The following is a 21822-nucleotide window of genomic DNA, read 5'->3' as shown; positions in this document are numbered from 1 at the left end:
AATATGATTTTTTCAAAGGTTTTCAGAAGCTCCACAAATCTCCTGTTTGCCTATAAGGACCTCAAAATATGGTTAATATTACGGGCTTTAAAGACACAAGAACAAAAAAGAACGGATGCAATACTTTTCAGTCTTCTTGCTGTTGACTACCTGATTGTTCACTGGGTGATCCATATTCACAGTTTAAAGGAGCAAGATCCTCTTCATCTTCCATGTGGCTGAAAGAATCACTGACTGCTGTGGGCTGCAGGAAAGCTGTGTGGACATCCTGAATGTGTGCCTTTAGGTCATCATATGATTCTGCCCGGAAGTCACAACCATCGCACTGTAGCACCTCCATCACCAAGGACTCCCTGAAAAATCCAGAATACCTGCTGAAGAAAAGAACAAAGAAATCTAAAAAATCAATTTAACTTCTTGAAATGTGCAAATGGCAAACTTTGAGGGATTTAACGGGGGAGTGAAATGCTGCATGTGGAAGATCTTTGTTCTTGGAATGGTACAGTAAAACAATGGTGAGGAAGGATTATAGGTTGATTTGTTCTATTTTTTTTATTACAGTGGGATAAGCCGCAGCTTGAAGGCCTAGTATAATTCTGAATTTACAGACGAGTCCATCCAATTGCATCAAGCTTTCCAAAATAAGATTGAATCTGTAGAAATGAAAGATTCTCACTACATTAAAGTTGCCAAGAAAATATACCGCGTTATGTGTCCATCACTTCAAGGCCATGTAACCTAGTCCTATGGTCTAAGGCTGCATTTCCTCTCTCTTTCTAAAAGTACAAGCTTAATAACCGGCTTGTTTTTCTACCAATTTTCAATAGGTATTGATATTAAAATGTTGTGTGTAAATTAAGCTGATTTAAAAGACATGATATAGTAGTGGCGGCTTATGCTTCAGCCTTTTTGCATCTATATCCATTATTGTCAACAGAAACACAGTTAGTTTTAATTCATAAAGTATGGTACATAGTGGACTAACATTGAGGAAACAACATCAGCCATGGTTAAAAAGGATTACAACAAACTACAAACACATCCTTTCATAGCTGTGCCAGGTCCATCAGTCTTGGCTAGATTATACACCAAAACACGATTTACAGCTGTTTTATTAGAGAAAGGGCAAAATAGGCCAACAGTTAAACTAAATAACAGCACATAGTCAATGATACTGTCAACATTTCTGAAATGAAAATGTACCACAAAAAAACAAACAGATCAGTTTTCTGGTTCCTTATCGTGACATTTATTTTAGGGGGTCCAAAAGTTGAGTCCAACCAAGGCTGGAACTTGCTTGTACACTGCAGAGCTGAAACCGTAATGGCAGTCATCCATATAAACCCAGAACAGGCACTGCCAGTGTCCTAGAGGAGTCAGCGCAGCTACTGCGTATCTGGGTCAGGTTACAGTGACACAATTGCCCCACCCTGATCTTTAACACTTTATAGGTCCTCTCAACAGGCTTCACTGTGCTGTCCAGTAACTGATCGAACCTCGCTGTCTTGCTAGTCAACAATAGCAAGGGAGGGGAAAAAAACATTCTCCAGCAGTTGTTCCCTCTGAGCAAAGCCATGTAGGATTTGTCATATTTTCATCAACTCCCCAGGATTCTGAAAGGCGCTGAGCTGCATGGATCCTGTCAGCTCCAGGGGCAGCCATTTTAAGAGCCAGAGACATTTTCTAAGGTGCTCAGCCAACGCACAACATGGACTCACAGATCCTCCTCACAGACAGCCCAGTCACTAGAGAGCTGTTGACAGAAATCTATCTGCCAGATGTACCCATCTTCTCCCCCCGAACAGCCTAGCAGACTTTGTGCTTGACAGCCCGTTTTTTTTTCTTCAAATCTTGTAACAATACTGTTGAAATCTTATCCTTAAAAAAAAAAAAAAAAAAAATCACAAATGGGATAAGAAAGATACCTGTTCCTCCAAGGGAATCATGGAAAAAAAGAATGGAAACTTCCAAGTAACCTGTTAAGCTAACCTGTTAAAATGCAAAGCATGTTTAAAGTTCCTTTTTCATAGCTCCAAAAACATCTGCAGCCTTGGGATGAACGGAGTGGGGTGGGGTGGGATAAGGGGAGGGAAGCATGGCCCAGCCACCTGGGAGACCTTCCTCCGAATACAGAGGACAAAGCCATCTGACTCGGCTCCCCAGATTCCAAAGTCTACTGGCATTTGTTAATCACCAACCGGTCTCTCTGCATCAGCAAGCCCTGCCAGCAGTCACACCCTCAACTCAAACTTGCCTGCAGCAGCTGCTCTGTCTGAAAGAGGGCCTTTGAATAAGCCTGTATTAAGCTGATTAGGACTACAGAGGTTTTTGTCCTTAACCATTGGTCCACCATGTCATGCAATGAGAAAGCGATACTGTTTATATTATCTGGCGTTGGTCCATCCTTCCTCTTTTATGTTGAAACATCACTTTCTGAAACCGTGTGCTGAATAAAAAACCTTTACTGACACAATCTCGTTTACAAAGCCCATCTGGGGAACTGCAGACTGCTGATTCTGTTTAACCTAAAGAAAGCACAAAATAAAACCAAGAAAGCATGGAGTTGGAAGAGAAAAAGCAAAACTCATTGCACAGCACTATGCTTTCACATGGAAAAAATTTTTCTCCAAGCTACTTTTACATTCTTTTAGTAGCAGAAGTTCTGAAATAGGTTAATTGAAGAACCTTGACATTTATTAGACCTCTATCAGATAGAGATAGTCAGAGGTTAGAGGTTTCCTTAAATGCTTTTAACTTGTCCTGAAAAATAGCTTCAGTATTATCTTGTCAGGAAATGGGAGGAAAAAATTTAACAATAAGACCACAGGTTTGCTTCAATTCATTACATCTATGAATATTATTACACATTTAAGGACGAATGAACATGCTCTCATTCATGTATTTGTAAACTTGTTATATAATTGAAAGAAGTACCAACTGAATTTATTAAAATTAGAAGAAGAGAAAATCTGATGTTCTACAAAGTTTTCAGTGCTGCTCATTAACAAAGATCCATCTGATCCATCCGCAGAAGCCATCAGGGGATTTAGGGAGATCATTTTTGCTGTATTTCATTGTAGGAAGGTGGCTTACTCAAATATTAAAAGCAAATAATGTCAGACACATTTGTTTTCACACTGATAAACAGACTGATACACACACTAATTTGTGCTTTCTGTAAAATTTCTAAAATATAAAATTAATAAGTTTTTTGGAGCCTAAAAATGTTATTGTTTATTTCTCTCCATCTAGCCCTTGTCAAAGCCCTTCAGACTGAAAAAAAATCACATGTATACAAAAATAAAGTTAAATTTCCATCAATTTATAAAAATAGCATAAAAGCAATATGAATTAATACACAAAATGGAATTTAAAAAGTGGAATAAAATTTCCCTATTTGAAAACAATTCACTTTTCCAAAAAGTGCATGAGTCAAATTTGGCTTTAGTATTCAGACATTTTTCTGGACTTAAAGTACATCAAAAACAGATGACATTCCTGGACGAAATGCTACCTGTTTACTGAAGATCCAAAATAAGTAGTAGAACACAGCTGGATCTATTGTCTTATGACATAGTAAAAACAAAATTTCAGAATGAAGTTATTATGAAGGCATCATTTTGAGAGACATAGGTCCTCTCTGTTTCTAATATTATATTCTTGTATTCCCAGATGTTCAAATAATCTCTGGTGTGGTGACAAGGATGACTTCGAAAGGTATTGATTTTATCCTGTGCCCAAATATAAAAGGTCCTTTGACATTCCAGAATCCTTTTGCCATGTTGTGGCAGTGAACACTATCTCTCACACTTAGCTACTTGCGTTCTTGATATAATTAGAAGCACATTACCCCTCAGTAATATCCATGTTGAGCAGTCCCATGAAAAAATAAAACTATTGCCAACAGTCTCAGCAGCACAATTTCAAAACAGAAGTGTTTACAAATGGTAATTTTTAAAAATAAGATTGTAAACCACCTCCATTATCATTTTTAATCCAGCTCCTATGCTGGAAACATAAAATGAGGCTTCCAAAAGAGCCTTGAACAATGAGAGCTTTACATTTTTTAAAACATTTTATGATCAGTAGATCCATTTGAGAATTTCTCCTCCTACAAAAGGTTAATAAGATTAAACCAGACAATATATTGTAAATATCATGGTCTATCAGTCAGCTTTTTTACACTGCAAGTACATTAAACTGAGATGTCCTTCTATCATTTGTAAAACTTTCAGTTTATTATACATTTATAGTATAGGGCTAAAACCTATTATCACTAACTGTGTGTGGAAGAGAAACCAATTTTTCCATTCACATAATGACATTATAATGACAGCGTACTGCAAGAGAGATGCAAAATCCATAGGTGTCCAATGGATACTAAAATAGAGCTGCATATATGAAAACAGGGGCATAGTTCTCATATCAAAATATGCCAGGACAGAAAGAGCACTTATCTGTTTTGAAAAGGTATACAAGAGGGAGAATTTTTAAACTGGAGATATACCTCCTCTACAATTTAAATGCCAGAAAGAAGAACACAAACTTACATTATTCTTTCAGTCAAGGACTCATTTGCCATTTAATTCTGTGGAACTTAAAATACAAGGTCACACTAACCTTCGACCAAGTCCTAACAGATGGTTACCTGACATATAACCCAGTTTTTTCCTTTACCTCAGTGTACCAAAGTGTGCTTCCTTTTTCCATCAAATGCAACCTATTTAAGACATAAATCAAAGGCACAGTAGGACACAGGCACATAGGCAACCTTGCTCTGAGAGTTGTCTTTGTTCCTCAAGGAGAGCATCTACTGTTTCCTCTCAGATATGGCTGACAGCCAGCTTCTAGCACAGTATGAAGATAATGAAGCCACAATTTCAGACAAGTGATCCTAACAGCCTTCTTTCAAATGTAATCTACATTTATCAATAGGGAACAAATTATAGAACACCTTGTAGACTTTAACTAGGTTTCGAAATATTTCAGTGCACAGCTAATCCATATAGAGATGGACAAATTCCATTCCTTGTTAAAGCATAAAAATGCATTTTTTTTTAAAACTTTACTGCATAATTCACTGAGATCCAAAGTCAGGTTTGCTTCACAGTGCTGCATGGGCCAAAAAGATTAGTCAACACAGGTTAAGTTCCTCACTTCATCAGAGTAGGCCTACTGGACAGGCAGCTTGGAGATGCCACGTTTGCTGCTTTTCCTTAATTTCCACAGAATTGCCTTACACTGCAGAACTGGTGAGAACATTGGCTTGCTCAGGAATCCTCAGTTTCACCAGTTTTGCCGCAGCTTCAAACTTAAGCCCGTTGAATGGTCACCCACCACTTTGAGATCATTGAAGGATGGAAGTATTGCACGCCCCCCTTTGTGCTTGCATTTCTGAGATCTTGTTGCACAAATGGAACAATCCAGAAGTGAGCATAAAAACAAAGTGAATTTCTGCACTGTTTTAAACAACTGCTATCAATAAAAGCATAGGCTAGCATTGTAACCACCTACAACACCCCTCCCCCAGATTAACTGACTTTTTCAGTTCAGTTAAGTCCAGTTCCTTAACCACTACAAAATCCAATGCCTCCCTGCATTAGTAGAAAGTAGTCATCCATGAATACCAGTTAAATCTGATATGTTTAATTGCATTCTTCTTTTGGACATTGCAGGTAAGAGAGGGACATACCTAAACTTTCCGTACACATGTAGTACACTAAAGCAGCTGCTGGTAGCATGGTGTTTAGAGCTACTGCCTTTGGACCTCAGTGTTGCAGGTTCTACTCCCACCTCCAACTGTAGTACTCTTGAGCAAGATACATAGCCAACTATACATGGAGAAATAATTATAGGTAGCTTAACATCATAACTCACTTTGGAGAAAAGCGTCAGCTAAATAAACTAATTTAAACAAAGGATTCTTTACAACGCAAAGCAACAGCTACAATGGCGCAAATACGAAGGATTTAAAAAAATGCACAAAATTCAATATCAAAACCTACTAGCCAAACAACTTAAATTTAATTGTATGGCATGATAATTTAGCAATGCACAAACATTGCCTGTAAAAAGGAGGAAGATTGCTTGTGTGTTACAACTTTAAAATAATAATATAAAAAAGATTTCAATTGACATAAAATGATGCTGATGTCTCTGGGGTGGATCTATATTTGATCAGCTGTGTCTTATACAGTATGTTACAATTTAAAAAGTTCTCATGGGCTGCATTACATTACATTTATAGTATCTGTATACATGAATACACTGATATATACAGTACAATGTATACATTAGTATAGATTAATAATTGCCTGTAACATGGAGTGACAGCACAGCAGAGGACAGGAGACCCACCTTCGCCGTTTGGCTGCTCAGGTGGAATCTGAGCGCAGAGTCCAGCTGTCCCTCAGTCATCCTTAGCAGCAACGCTATAGCTCTGTTTTGTGCAGCCGAATTTCAAATGCTTTGATTTTATTAAAATCAAAATAAAAATAAAGGTTTAGGGTCAATCATTTTTTTCACATGGAAAATTTGTTACAGAATGATTTGAGCAAGTTGCTCATATAATATGTCCTGAAGAAAAAACTGCTTGCTAAAATAAGATTATCGCAACAGATACTGGGGTTTCTGAATTCACAAGTTAGCCACTAGTGTTGAGAACATTTTAAAAGTTAAAGTGTCAAGTTTTAATCATTATTATCATTATTATTTGATGCATATTGCTTTTCAATGCGCATCTAACTTAAAAGTTCACAGTTACTCTTTGTTGGACTTTTACAAGAATAGCATCTGGAATGAAAAGTATCCTATGCATCAAAATAATTTTTTTCTCCTTTAGACATTTAAATGTGTCACTTACTGTGACTTTTAACATGCGCAGCCCTCATCTCAAACCAGTTGCCCTGCGCTAAAAAGGTGGGAAACCACTTATCTATATAATGAAATATGCCCAGTATTTACTTATGTTTAGAACTACACTGAGCGACACTAACTATTCACTAATATTTTTTAAAATACTTTTGTCCCTGTTTTCCTAATTTTATTACTTCCAATGATGATACACACATTTACAGTGTCGGTCGATCTCAGTAGAAGGAATGAGTAGCCTATGGCAAGGCTCATCTATTACATTAGAAGAACTGTTCATAAAGAGCCAAAAGCTATTTTGAAAAAAGTGGAAAAATTTTGAAAATAAATCAGGAACTTAACAGTTAATTTCAGGATATCAGTAAGGTCCCACAATGGATCATGGATAATCATTCCTAGCAATTCCTTTGCAAGAGGAGATGAAAACGCAAAGCCTGAGGGAAGCACTGACTAGAAAGGTCACTGCTTTACCACAAAATGTTGCTGGAATGACTACATCTCCTCTATTTTTTCTATGTATGACCACCCAGGGGCAGAAGCACTAACACGTTCACTTGAATGTACATCTCAAATAAAGGAAGCCAAACATTATCCCCTGCCTCACTGGATTCTAATATCCTGGAATTTAATAAAGGGAGACACATTGATTTCCCTGTTTATCCCTCTTGGCCCTGCACGTATCTTGCCATACGGGTATCATTTTCTTGCCCGAAAGTGGCAACTTTGCAAAACCTTATAGAACCAGCATACCAAACAAAGCAGATAAATGAGGACTGCCACTGCTTGCACAGTGTGATCCCACATGAAAAACCCAAAACATCTTGCATTTTTATTCTGCTTGCCATAAGCTTCACAATATAGGGCATGACATTGTTGTGCAGAATTTAAGGGAGAAGGGACAACATACAATGATGTGAAAAAGTACACCATCTTTTAATCCTATGGCCTTACATATCAGGACATAATTAACCCTCCCGTGATTCTCATGAAGTTCTAACAGTAACCTCAGGCTTAAAAATATAACCTCAAGTTAAATAACACATAACAGATTTTACTGCTGTGCTAGTAAGAATAAGTCAACATGCAGAAGCCAAGTCTGAAAAAAGCATAGCCCATGATTCAATAGCTTTATAAACCCCTGTAGCAGCAATAACTTGAAGAAACCATTTCCTCTACCAGTTTATCAGTCGCTTATATCGCATTGAATGAATTCTAGTCCACTCCTAGTTACAAAACTTCTTCAGGTCATTAATGTTTGAGGACATTCACTTATGCACATTTTAAGATTAGGAATAGGGTTAGTACTGTGTAACTTCTCAATGAGGCTCACTTCGCCATTCCAAAACCCTGAATCCTTTTGTTTTTCAATGATTCAGACTTTCCAGTGGGCTTAGGATCATTGTCCTGTTAACGCCTGTACATTTGGCCGATAGTTAAGCTGTCAAACAGATGGTCTCACATTTTCCTGTATATTGGTGTAGAGAGGACTTAATGGTGGACTCAGTGATTGTGTGGTATCACCTTTCCACTTGACAGTTGGTATGAGGTTCTTCTGGCGATATGCAATGTTAGGTTTTTGAATTGAGGATGAACATCACTTTGATCTCATGTGTGCAGAGAACAGTGCTCCAGAAGTCTTGTGGTTTATTCAGATGGTTTTGCAAACGTAAACCCTGCTGCACTATCCTTTTTGAAGAGAAGGCATTCTCTCTTGGCTGCCTTCTATGAAAGCCATACTTGTTCAGTCTCTTCTTAAAGGTGGATTCAGGAACTCTGACATTTACCTTGTTGACAGAGACCTGTAGATCTCTGAATATGGACTGTCAGCTCTCTGCGATGTACTCTATTTGTAAATGATCTTTCCCATTGTAGAATGACGGACTCCATATTGTCTGAAAAGGGCTGTATGACACTTCCCAGAGTGAGAGCAGAAACAATTTCATCTCTGAGATCATCACAGATATCTTTTGTTCTTGAAAAGAACAAAACCCTAAAATATCAACAAGCTGAAGCAGTTTTGTAAAGCGGAGTGGTCCTGAATCTCTTCACTGCACTGTAACAGACACATTCATATTCATACAGAAAATTATCAAGTTCAAGGGCATTCTAAAGCTACTAAATCAGAGGGTACACTTTTTTATACAATGTTTCTGCACGTTTTCCGCTGAATAAATAACCACAAAGTAAACTCTGTCATGTGCTGTCAGTTGTGTTCATATTTATCTACTGTTAAGAGTGATGAAGACCGGAACAGGGATAGTTATGTAGTAACATGTAAGACCATATAACTGTAACAGAGTGTACTTTCTTTCTTACAACACTATGTATTTTTATGCGTATGATGAAATCCTACTGATTTGTTCTCTTTGGTTATATAGCTGATGACAGACACATGGGCCTGGAAACTTGTACGTCATTGACTTGTGTATCACTAATTACCTGCCGAGTCAGCCGGACATTTCTGTGGTCTTCTTTCTCATGTGTTTATCCATCCATCCAATTTCAATAATCACTTATCCTGAATAAAGTAGAGGTGATCCAGAGCATATCTCAGAAGAAAAGGCCACAAGGCTGAGGGGGATACCCCCTGGATGGCACAGCAGTTCATTGCAGGATAGCTATACATACACACACACACACACACACACACACAACTTAACATCACCAATCTATCTGAACCGCATGTTTTGTACTGTGGGAGGAAACAAGAGCACCCACGCTAACCCTAACCCAAAACCCATGCAAAAATGGGGAGAACATGCAAACAGGACACAGACTGAGCAAGGATCAAACCTACGGCCTGTCACACCAACCAGGTGCTGTGAGGTAGCAATGCTACTCGTGCACCAGCACGCTCATGCATTCATGGGATACCTAATTCATCTGAATAAATACAGGCGCATTCCTTTTCAAAAAATAAGTAGCCACAAACAGCATTGTTTTGAAACCATTTTAACATCAGATAAAATGTAGACCCTGTAACTTTATTGAATAGTTAAATTGTTATTCTGTATTTCAGATGATCTGAAATGATTTCCATCACTTTGAAAAGCTGAAATACAAGTTTTAAGGGCAACAAGTGAAATAAGAGCCCTGGATGACAATGCATTACTTGGGGGAAAAAAGTCATTTTATTGTAAAATTAATAGATTATGATTTAATAAACAATTCACTAATAGTATTTCAGAGGTAATAATTGCAGTGATAGGACGAAAAAATCACCTCATAATACAATCATTGTTACTTCTAAGAGGAACGAGAAGGAACCCTTAAAATGGCATTTTTGTTCCTGAAATGTTCCATACAAAATAAATAAGAACTTAAGTATGGTTTTGAATAACAAGAAGATAAAAGCCCAGCACCACTGTTCAGAATTCAATCAGTAGTCCTTCTGGTTTAAGATTACTTTATTCATCAAAAGCAATACAACATGAAGGTTATGGTAGAAATATTCATGTTTAGTTTTCCTAGCACGCTACCTTTTTCAATTTAAATTATATAACAAAATGCACTCCTAGTAAGAAACATTATGTGTAGGTGGTGTGCTTTGTAAAAACATTTCCAGTCATTTAAAAATAATAGTAGATGTACACTAAAAGCTACAATAGAGTGCTGGCTTCTGCTCTGTGCATCTTACTAGCCTCCTTGGAGGTGGGTACATCAAGGCAAGCAAAATTAAATAAAAAGATTATTTTCAAAATACTGAACATTCACCTTTTCATATTGTTCTTTGTGCCATTTATCAGGTACCTTGTAAGAGATAGTTAACTTACAGTTGTATGTAAGTCTTTACTGGTTCTTACATTTATTCACTTAGCAGACGCTTTTCTCCAAAGTATCTTCCAATGAACACTATGTAGTGTTATCAGCCCCCACACCTTATTCACCCAAGGTGACTTACACTGCTAGATACACTACTTTCAATGGGTCACTCATCCATAGCTCAGTGAAACACTCTCTCTGTGTCACTCACACATTATGGGGGAACCTGAAGAGTATGTCTTTGGACTGTGGGAGGAAACCCACACAGACATGGGGAGAACATGCAAACTCCACACAGATTGAGCAGGGATCAAACCATGTTGTCTCGCACCACCCAAGCACTTTGAGACAGCAGCTCTACTCGCTGTGCCACTGTGCCAACTGGTTCTTAATGCATATATTGTAAAAGGGATGAATATAAATTTGACTTTGCAGAATTATTTTCTGTTCACATTTTCATTTTCTTTCTTCTAAAATAAAAAGGATGGTAAAATTGTAGTATACATAGATCAGCCACAACATTCAAAGCACCTGCCTAATATTGTGTAGATCCCACTCATGCCACCAAAACAGCTCTGACCCATCGAGGCATGGACTCAACAAGACCTCTGAATTTATCCTGTGGTATCTGGCACCATAACATTAGCAGCAGATCCTTTAAGTCCTGTAAGTTGTGAGGTGGGATCTCCATGGATTGGACTTGTTTTTTTCCAGCACATCCAACACATGATTGATCGGAAACCATTCCTGAACAATTTTTGCAACAATCTTTAGGTAGGTTGTACATGTCAATGTAACATCCACATGAATGCCAGGACCCACATACCTAAAGATAGTTGCAGACCGCATACACCCCTTCATGGCAACAATATTCCCTGAGGGCAGTGGCCCTGCCACACTGCAAAAATTGTTCAGGAATGGTTTGAGGAACATGACAAAAGTTCAAGGTGTCGACTTGGCCTCCAAATTCCCCAGATCTCAACCCGATTGACTTACAAGACTTAAAGGATCTGCTGCTAACGTCTTGGTGCCAGATACCACAGAACACCTTCAGAGGTCTTGTGGAGTCCATGCCTCGACGGGTCAGAGCTGTGTTGGTGGCATGAGGGGGACCTACACAATATTATGCAGTTGGTTTTAATGTTGTGGCTAATCGGTGTACTTTCATGCAATAGATGGAAAATATCAATTATTCTTTTTGGAACAGTAGAACAAATGATTTTGTTTTCTTGTGTTTTTTTTTAGGTTTCATTTGGGAAAAGTCAGAATTCTAAATTTAAGAATGGGGTTAAAGCATTGAGCAAGAGTAAACTTAAAAATTAAACTTCTGTCTGACGGAGAATTTAACTGTTTTTCCATTGGTATTAAGAATTACTTGGCAACAAAGACGTGGAGTCTATGCAAATACATACCGTCTGTTCACTCTCTGCTTTATTAAAATAAAGGGCTATGTGCCATGTAATGTATCAAAGATAAAAAGTTATATTTTCATACTTTAAAACAATAATGTAATTACATTTCATAATCATAAAACATAAAACCCAAATGTATTAAATAGTGTGCTTAGTGATTTGGGCACCTTGTATGCTTTTACAGAGAACCAAGAACTCAGATCTGCCCAGGTTCCTGTCCTCTGTAGCCAGCAGATCATTCCAAGGCAGTCAGACCAGCCTGTAACCTCACCCGCAAGCTGTAACCGTAGTATCTGCTATGTCAGGGTTTCATGGAAGACGTTGAAGCTGAAAGCATTTGGCTGATGTCCACAACCTCAGCTAAATACTCATTATTCAAAATCTCTGCTGTGTTCCTTTCAGTAGGGGTTGAACTTGTATTAGTTCAAATAGGTACACTTCAGATGGCATGACAGTATTTTAAGGGGACTCCAAGAAATAGGAAAAAAAGTCTTGCTATCATTGCCTGTAAGCCTTTTAGTAATTCTGTTAATGTAGTGTTTCTCAACTGAAGTAAGACATAATGTGAATTGTACTGACCTGTAACCCAGAGCCTTTACAATGGAAGAAGACAGGTAAACCATGAGTGTTCAATAAATGTGATCATAATGCTCGGAGTACCCAAATAGTTGTTGAAGGAAGGAAAGGCAACCATCTCTTTTTTGAAAATCCACGTATTTCTAAATAAATAAAATGTAGACAAATCAAAACAAAACCTGTGGACAAAACAGAAAAGGTTGGCATGTACTTGGAAGTCTTTAAAAAAATTGTAAGGTTACATATTATTTTTCATCCATGCAAGGCATCTATCTGCACAAATAATTATTTGCTTGCATTTGCATTTAGTCAATGGATGCTTTTATCCAAAGTGACATTCAAGTCAGTTGCTGCACTTAGGATAAATGACTTGTAAACATAAGAAATTGGATGGGGTAAAATTCTTTGCAGAGTTTCTTCTCTATCTAGTGCAATATTAGATACTACATGTAAGGATTTGCAATAAATGATGTACAAAGAATTTTTAAAATCCTGCACTCATGTAATAAGTTTAAGCAGCATAAAGCAAGCCAGTTGTGCTGTATTTCTGGGCTAAAGCACTGTTTAAAGAGGTGTGTTTTGAGGTGATGTAGACCTTGGTCACTGAGATGGTGTTCAAGCATACCAAAGTATCTTTTAAAACATTTTTTATCTATAAACTATGTGATAACAAGGGGAAATAATTCCTAATTTCTACTGAGATTCTTGCTGTTTTTTCTTATTATTCTTATATTTCTTGATCCCTTTAAATATCTTAAAGTGTTTTTTCAGTTATTGCTGCAAACTCACTTCACAACCCATCTGTCAAAAGTGATTGATTGATGATTGGTACAGCTGTTTTTGGCTGTCACTAACAGTTTCACATTTTGTAACAGTTTGTAGCACTTTCAAATTTACTAACAGTTAAATACAAAGTACTAAAAGAATTGTTTTGATATGATTAGAAATAGGCATTGTGATTTAGTATTCAAGTTTTTTTGCATTATCTAATATACAGAAAGAAGCTGGGTCATAATTAAAATAAATCAATCTGAAGAATACAGTATGATCTGACAACAGAGAAGAATAAAATGAATTTTGGTATCAGTTCAATGAAAAATTTATTAAAATTACACTGACATGTATGCTATACATGTCTTTTGGCACATCAGTGCAATAAATACTGACGTGTCAAAATATTTCATTTAATGGTAATACATAACCAACAATAGAGCTGTCGATATTAAAGTATCAAAAGAAGAAGTAAAATTAGATCTTGCTGTTCAAATATGCATTGAACATGTTCATTTATTGGTCGTTACACATTTTGCGTTACACAGTGTTACATTGTTTCTTTCTCAGATTTTCTCACTAACGCAGGAGACTGGCTTATGCTGCAGTTCAGTACTTACTGGAGCTGAGTTGATGTTCTGCGTGATAATTTGGTTCAGCTGGGGACATTGAACATGCATGCCAGGCGGCTACCGGCAGAGCCAACACTGGTGTGAAAGAAAAAGTCACTGAGGTTTCCTGACAAGCACCTCAGAAATGAGTACCTTACATAGATTCATTCTACATACCACAGGTTCATAGCAAAAGTTCATTCTGCCAATTACTATACTCATGCATAAAGCGTTCACATCAAAACAATTACAGCTGATGCAAAAACAACACAGTTCTTTAAACATGTCACCACAGCAATACTGAGAAATTAGAGTTGAAAAATATGTACATCTTTTTCAATGGCCATGTACACTACCTTGCTGGTCAGTAGTTTTCAATATAATGCTCTCAGGTAAGCCACTCCAAAACCACCATCGAGCAGTTGTGGTAGAAAGATAAGAGAGCCATTAATATTAACTTACCAACTAGACCTTCTTCCAAATCCTTAAATATTTAATAGACTTTGGACACCAGCACTGCACATGGGCTGAAGCTGTGGATATCCCTACAAGATCATTCCTGTTCTTCCTGAAAGAAGGCCTTGTCCTGCACAAACAGAGCGAGAGAGGAACATTCTCCAAAGACCTTGGAATGTTTCCACACCTCCTCTGCAAGATTTGTTTCTTGCATCTCATTTCACAACTACTGGTCAATATGCTTCTTCTGCACACTCAAGCTATTCCCTTGAAGCACAGAAGTCATCAGCTTTATTGGGGGCTGTTTAAACAAATTGACAAGCTATATTGACAGATATGCCCTCAACTACTACTTATTCCAATGTGCGCATTCACTAGTCATACTGTGTCATGACTGGAATGTCTACATATAACATTATTAAAAATTCCACCTTCCCATGTAACAGCCATTAGACTAAAACTAACTATAGATTCAACCAATATTAAACCATTTTAGAAACCACAGAGTGAGTCATTTCTGTACTTGTAGGTACTGAGGCTTAAGATTTATCTCTAAAAATGTCTGGGCCTGGAAATGTCTGAGAAAATCATACCAAAAAATGTTTGTTACCTCAGCAAGAATATAATATTACCGCTACATTCAGAAACAGCTACGTAAAATTTATACTGACTTCTAACCATGTTTTTAAAGATCTGTTACATAGAATCTGTCCCTCATTCCTCAGAAGTCTAAGCATAAGAAGAAAAGACTCCTTGGAACATTTCAGTTGCCTTTTGTGCTAGCTTAGTCCACTGCTGCAGGTAAACAGCAGTAACATGGCTGCAAGATTTACCCAACCATACTTGAAGTTCACATCACATCGTCTAAAAGACCCATAAAGGACTATCCTGGTTTTCTCTTTGAAATGTATCCTATTCCTAATGCACAAGTGCTACACAGAAATCTGAAAGGTTCATGTGAAACTAGAAGCAGAAAAAATCAAGGAAAAACAAGAGATCAGCTTATAGTAAATACATATAAAAACGTCTGCTCCATATGTGAAATTCAATGGCACTGTGCACAGTAGTAACAAATGCTTTTAAAGTTCCACTGTACAACTTAAATGAAATTTGAAGGACTTACAAAGAACTCATTAAAAATGCTAATATGCAAAATATTAGGATGTGATTTTCTGATCACACAGGCTAATGCTATTTTATACTTTACAACATTTAAAAGTGAAAGTGAAACTTTATGGTTTATAGCTGCATGATTTTATAATCTTGTATGAACATGCCTGTGACCTGAAGCCTACTCTTTTATATAAAACTTCAATTATTTAAAAACCATTATAAGCAGAATCTTAAATATTGTGATCTTTGTAAACACTAGTATTGACCTCTACTTTAAAATAATTTTCAATGTCTTGCAAAAATATTCAGACCCTTGGCTAATTCTTTGATGTCTTTGAAATTTGAATTTTGTATACTGAAACTTTTAATACTGAAATGTTATTCTCTGTGATATTTTCTATCAAAAATAAAACTCATATTGTTCTTAATAAAAAATAGAAATTGAAACATGATACTGTATTTAGAGAAGAATTCGGTCCCTGTGCTGTGGAAGTTTACAAAGATGAAATACAACTGCTCTAAAACAGGACACAACTGGCCGCTACCTGTAATACGTAAAACTAACGGTCATATTATCTGGATATAAAACACCACTCAAATTCATATATATATATACATATATATAAAATACAAATGCATTAATTATTAAAAAGATATTTAACATATCCAAGTTTTTGGATATTCCTATGGGTACTGTTGGTTCAATAATCAGGAAGTTGAGGCTACATCACACCACCTAAGCATTGTCTAGAAAAGGCTCTAAGTATGCAAAAATGTATACTTGTTTCATACAGGTTCAGAGAGTCAAATATTCACTTTGAAAGAGATAGCCTGGCTGAGAAGTACCTGAGACTGGATTCAAGGTGCAATAGTAAACCATATCAAGAACTTTGTATAATCAAGAATTTTGTATAATACTGAACTGTATGGGACATAGGCACAAAGGAAGCCATTACTCAAAAAGAACAATCTTAAATCATGTCAGGATTCTACCAGAGGGCATGACCCAGTGGCAATGTGGGAAAAGGTTTTTTTTTGGTCAGAAGAGCCTAAGATAGAACCTTTTAGCAGGAATTCTAGTGCTACCACCTAGGACTGCTCATGCCTCAAGAAACCATCCATAGAATAAAGTACGGTGGTGACAGAATCATGCTGTGGGGCTGCTTTTCATCAGTAGAGACTGAACATCTTGCTAAGAAAGGATGGAGCAAAATACACTGAAATATTACAAGAGAACCTTCTTCAACATGATGAATTTTTTCCATTGGAAAAATCTAAATCGAATCACTAAAATCAAAGTCCTTATCTCAGTCTCGCTAAGTAAGACTAAGTACGTTACTCGCTGAGTAACTTTTTGAAAATTGCAGTCATTCAACCAATCTGAATTAAACAGGAGCAGAAATACCTAAAGGAAGGGCTAAAATCACTCCAAAACAATGCAAAGCTGTCATGTACTTGACCCAAAAGACTTAAAGGTGTTTATTGCAGAAAAAAAGATGATGTTCCAAGTATTAATGTGTAAGGACCGAATACATTCTACTTTAAAAATCTAAAATAAAACACTGCCATCTTAAAATAATTGTTTCAATGCTTGGGAATAAACATCACAGAGAAAAAAATTCTAAGCACATTTGTAGAACTTAGCAGGGGTTGGCTTAACCTAAGCAATGCACTATGTACTGTGCATATTATGAAAACCCAAAAATATCATAACTCATTTGTAGCTGAATAATACATCCTATTTTGCTTCCAGAAGAACTATTTTTTCTGGTGTGTCTCACAAACCTTTTTTGCACTGACATATATTCATTCACTTGACACTATCCTCCAAAGCAATTTACAATGTTGAGGTACTTACAATTATTTACCGATTTATAAAGCTTGTAATGTTACTGAAGCAATTTTAGGGTAAGTACCTTGCTCAAAAGTACTACAGCCGGAGGTGGGGATTAAACCTTCGACCTTTAGGTCCAAAAGCAGCACCTCTAACAACTATGCTACCAGCTGTGCCATTTTGTAGACACTTTTCTCCAAAGTAACATACAACTCAGAGTAAACTAATTTTGTTAATGAAAAATTACAGTGAAAAATTGCAATTTCATATTTGGAGTCGCTTGAAAGTCCTGCTCCTCTTTATAGACAGTTATTTGAGAAGTTAAGTGCACCCCCCTGAAAGTTTTTTTTTAATACACAGCTCATTCCAACTCCCTCATAACAACTCAGCTAGATTCAAATCTGGACTTTGACTTAGTCACCCCAAAAGTCTCAATTTATTCTTTCTAAGCAATTGTGAATTTGCTTGAGTGTGTCACATAATTTTTCTGTGGGAAGATACACTTTCATTTCACTTTCTTAACAGATGGCCTTGCATTGTGCTATAGTACTCATTGGTACATAGAGGTGGTCATGGTTAAAAAGCAAGCTTTAAGAAGTAAAGCGGTACAAAACTATAATGTTCCTTCCATCATTTTTATAGTCAGTATGACATTCATAAGATCAAGACTTTAAATGGCTTCCGTCAAACATGGTGTCTGACTTTCAAGCCAAATAATGCCACCTTACTTATCTGTAGAGAGCACATTGTTCCACATGTCATGTATTAAACCCAGGTGATCTTTAGACAACTTCTGATGAGCTTTTCTTTTATTTTTAATTATTTTTTTACTGACCTCCAAGTTTCTTTCCGATTGATGAATAATGCACGTTGACATTGAATGCCACAACAGATGGTCGTAAATCCTTTGATGTTTACTTGGAGTTCTTGGAGACATCTTGGAGTGTTTTTTAGTCAGTGTGTCAGCTGAATTTGGAGAGATGGCCTACTCTTTGTACATTATGATGATCTGGAATTTTTTTCACTTGTAAATTATCTTCTGTACAGTAGAATTGTGGACTTGAATTTCCTTTGAGAATTTTTGTACCCTTCCCACACATATGGTCATCAGCAATGTGACAGCTCTGCTGGCCTTGATGTATTCCTCACCAATATGGTTACTTCAAAACCGAAACCAGTTTCTTGTCTTTGTGCAAATCTAGGCCGTCACAGCTAATTTGAAATGTCAATTCTCAAATGTGGTCACCTTAATCAACTGAAAGCACATAAATTACTATCACACATCCACATATGTATAAAAAACCAGAACTTCTCAGGGGTTTACTTACCATTTCCCATTATGGTATTGTTATGTGTTAAATCCTTACATTTATTTGTAAAACATGATAATGTTCATTATAACTAAGATTGTACAGTTTTCATGTTTCCTGCAGCACTATTTGTATCTGCTAGTTATATTTACAAAGTAAAGGTTATTGCTGCAAAGCAAAGCAGTAACTTGGAAAAGCCAAGTTGATTGTGAGACCTTGAATTGTCATGCTTAAGATTAAGAAATGTTGAAAATATAAACAATGTTTGGACATGTCATGTCTTGCAAGACAAAAAAAATATCAAGATTTCAACTCAAGATTTTGTTTTGTGGGTCTCTACTGTATGTATGACAACTAAAGGAAAACAACTTTGAGTACGTTGCACCTCCCCTACAAATCCATCCAAGGTTTCAGATATACAAAGGTCAAGGTCAAGGTCCTAGTTACATCTGTATAGCAAAAAACACTGAAAACATTTTAATTGCAAAATTATCAGAGAATGATAGTAGCAGGTAGAATAGCGTTTAAGAAATTGGGCGTGTGAGCTAAAAAGGTTTCAACTTCATAACCTGAAGAGTTTAAGCCAGCAAGAGATAGCCTAACATTTCTTAGGAAATACCACAAGTCAGCCATAAGTACAAGCAAGTTAGATAAGACTGTCAAAGAAGCGGCTGTGACAGTACATAACTATACATTTTATATGAGAATGTTAGGTTTAACATGAGTCTGTAGAAATAAATGAGCCACTTTTCAAATGATGCATTACTAATTTTCATAACAGTAATGAGTGAATTTAAGAACATGGCATGACTGTGGAATGGAACCATTTAGAGCAGACACCTGTCTGACTACAAGAGCTTATCTTGGACATCAAACTTCACATACTTTTAGTACTAATAATCAGACATACCCAGAACACCTTTTACTGTTTTTGACATTAATTTATTTTTTGCAACCATCTGTAACAGCACTTCTCAAAAGCATCTTGAGACAATTCAGTTCCTCAATTCTGAAATGACACAAAGAAACACCACCATTTTGATTACCTAGCAAAGTGTATGTCAAAGAAAAATTGTCTAGCTCTGTTTACTAGTCAGCAAGATTTCGCTGAAACTATTTGTTCAACAAAAGCATTGCAGAAGCCCTGAAATACACAACCGAGTGAGGAAAATTAATTGTAACAGTTCTACAGACTTAGCAGGCTTGAGACTGCAAGGCAACAAAAAAGTAGGTTTCCGAGAACATTGAGTCATACGGTGCTGATGAGAGCAGGGTTTTACACAAAAAGACCGAGAACATAATTCTCCATTATGAGCAGATATGAAAAAAAGTTGAGGAAAAATCATTCTTTTCAGCAGTGTTGAAAACTGTGGCCATGCAGGTCATGTCCACCAAGAAGAGGTCTGATAAACACAAGGATGGTTGATGTACCTGCTTTCAAGATGTCATTAATTACTTAGTATTAATCTGACAAGAAGACCAGCATCAAGAACTTCCAGTCCAGCTTGAACTTTGCAGCTTCTGAGAAGGCCACTCTGAAGAACATTAAAGACCTGTAGGCTCCAAAGCTGCACAATTAAAGCATTAAAATTCCGATCTCATCTTTGTCCCTCTCTCTCCATCACACTGTCAGCTCCAAGCCTCCTCAGAGTCCAGCTTCTGGAAGCCCTAACGCCCTCCATTTTCTTGTGAAGTCCACAGCATTGACAATACAAAAAAAAAAAAAAAAAAACTTGACTGGTGAAAAAACATGACTAGTTCACTTAGAGCATAAGCTCCGCACTTCTTCCCCCCGCCAGCAGCCACCAAACAGATTTATAAAAGCACGCAAAAAAAAAAAAAAAAAAAAAAAAAAAAGTACATCACATACACCAAAGAAGGGAATGGAGCTTTGCTCCTGCATGAGGAGTGCTGTCTGGCTGTCCTAAGAGGCTCATCTCCCTTCCTCCATTTTATGGTGAAGCCCCACAATGACATACCTGCTTGGAGAGCGGTGACAGCACACACACACATCCCCAGCCTAAGCTGAGCTCAGCCACGGCTCCAAAGTGCTCCACACTGAAACAAAAGCAGCCGCACTGCCCTTCCGTGGCACGATTTCCACCACATATGCACACATGATGATTAAAAACCCACCAGCTTTCATTCGTAACTGCAAAAGACAAACCGCGGGAGAGCGCCGTCAACAACTGCGCGGGGGCTTTTTACTGGAGCGTCTGGACGTGGACCACCGGCAATGTCACACTCTGCTGCTGTCGCTAATGGAGGTTCAGTTCGGTGCTGAGAGGAGACAGCAACCCGTACGATGGCTGCTTTCAAAGAGACAAAACAAGAGAGCGAAGTCCATACCTAAAACCCTCACCAGAGCTTCCAATTTTACTCTGTCCCTAGTTGATAGCATAGCAGGCAGCTCACGCAGCTCAACGCGACGCTCTCTAAATCTAATGAGGAGCAGCAGCAGCAGCATTCCCGATTCCGCTCTCCAAAAAAGCCGCACGTATCGATGGCTCGCAGATAAAATAGCTGGATTGGAAGAATAATCCATGATCTATTTGACTTTGCCTGCTTGGGTGCCAACAAAAGCGTCCAGCAGTGCTCTCTATCCGGCTCTACCAACCCAAGTCAGCGCGACTGGTCCTAAAGTAAGAAAAAAGCCTTTAGCTCCTCTTTCCAGGTCATTCATGAGGAGCTCCTCCAGTCTAGATCATTTGGTCCGCCACGGCGTATTGCATATGGATCATTAACAAAGCCTGCCGATTGGGTATCTCCTTTTATACTTACGGGGTCGTCCAGAAAAGCGACGTTCCTAAAAGTTGTTTTGTGTCTCATGCGTGTGCCCGGTCTAGTGCATGATCGCCATCTTTCCTGCTTCTCCTTTGCTGCAGCTGCAGATGACCTGAGATCCGTCTGTCTCGGAATAATGAGCAACCACAGAGACAAGGAAGACAATCTGCAAAGCAGGCAACACAAAGAACTTTTGGAGTCTAGCAAGCACCAGAGGGTGCGCAAGAGTTTGCCATGAGATGAGAGAACGGCGGAGCGGTCAATGTCCAGAACGGCTCTCATCCTTGATGAATGTTAAATCTCTCAGCCTCCATGGACGTCCT

The 21822-nt window shown here is 37.6% G+C and overlaps 1 protein-coding gene across 4 annotated transcripts in view; it reads right to left on the bottom strand.

Moving 5' to 3' along the window:
* The window catches only part of znf462 (zinc finger protein 462), a 45564-nt gene extending 23973 nt beyond the window's left edge, over positions 1-21591 (bottom strand). For 3 of the 4 annotated variants that reach the window (XM_018754475.1, XM_018754491.1, XM_018754497.1), the window contains exons 1-2: positions 21497-21591; positions 151-374 (exon numbers count right to left, since the gene is read on the bottom strand). In XM_018754475.1, the coding sequence (XP_018609991.1) occupies positions 151-340 (190 nt within the window). In that variant the 5' untranslated portion in view covers positions 341-374; positions 21497-21591. The remainder of the gene's footprint in view (positions 1-150; positions 375-21496) is intronic. The other variant, XM_018754483.1, reaches the window with a different exon arrangement.
* Between the last annotated feature and the right edge of the window lie 231 nt (positions 21592-21822).

Source organism: Scleropages formosus, chromosome 6 (assembly GCF_900964775.1).
Source record: "Scleropages formosus chromosome 6, fSclFor1.1, whole genome shotgun sequence".
In the NCBI taxonomy this organism is placed as follows: Eukaryota; Metazoa; Chordata; class Actinopteri; order Osteoglossiformes; family Osteoglossidae; genus Scleropages; species Scleropages formosus.
The sequence above is the reverse complement of the archived record's forward strand: the minus strand, read 5'-3'. Positions and strand labels throughout refer to the sequence as shown.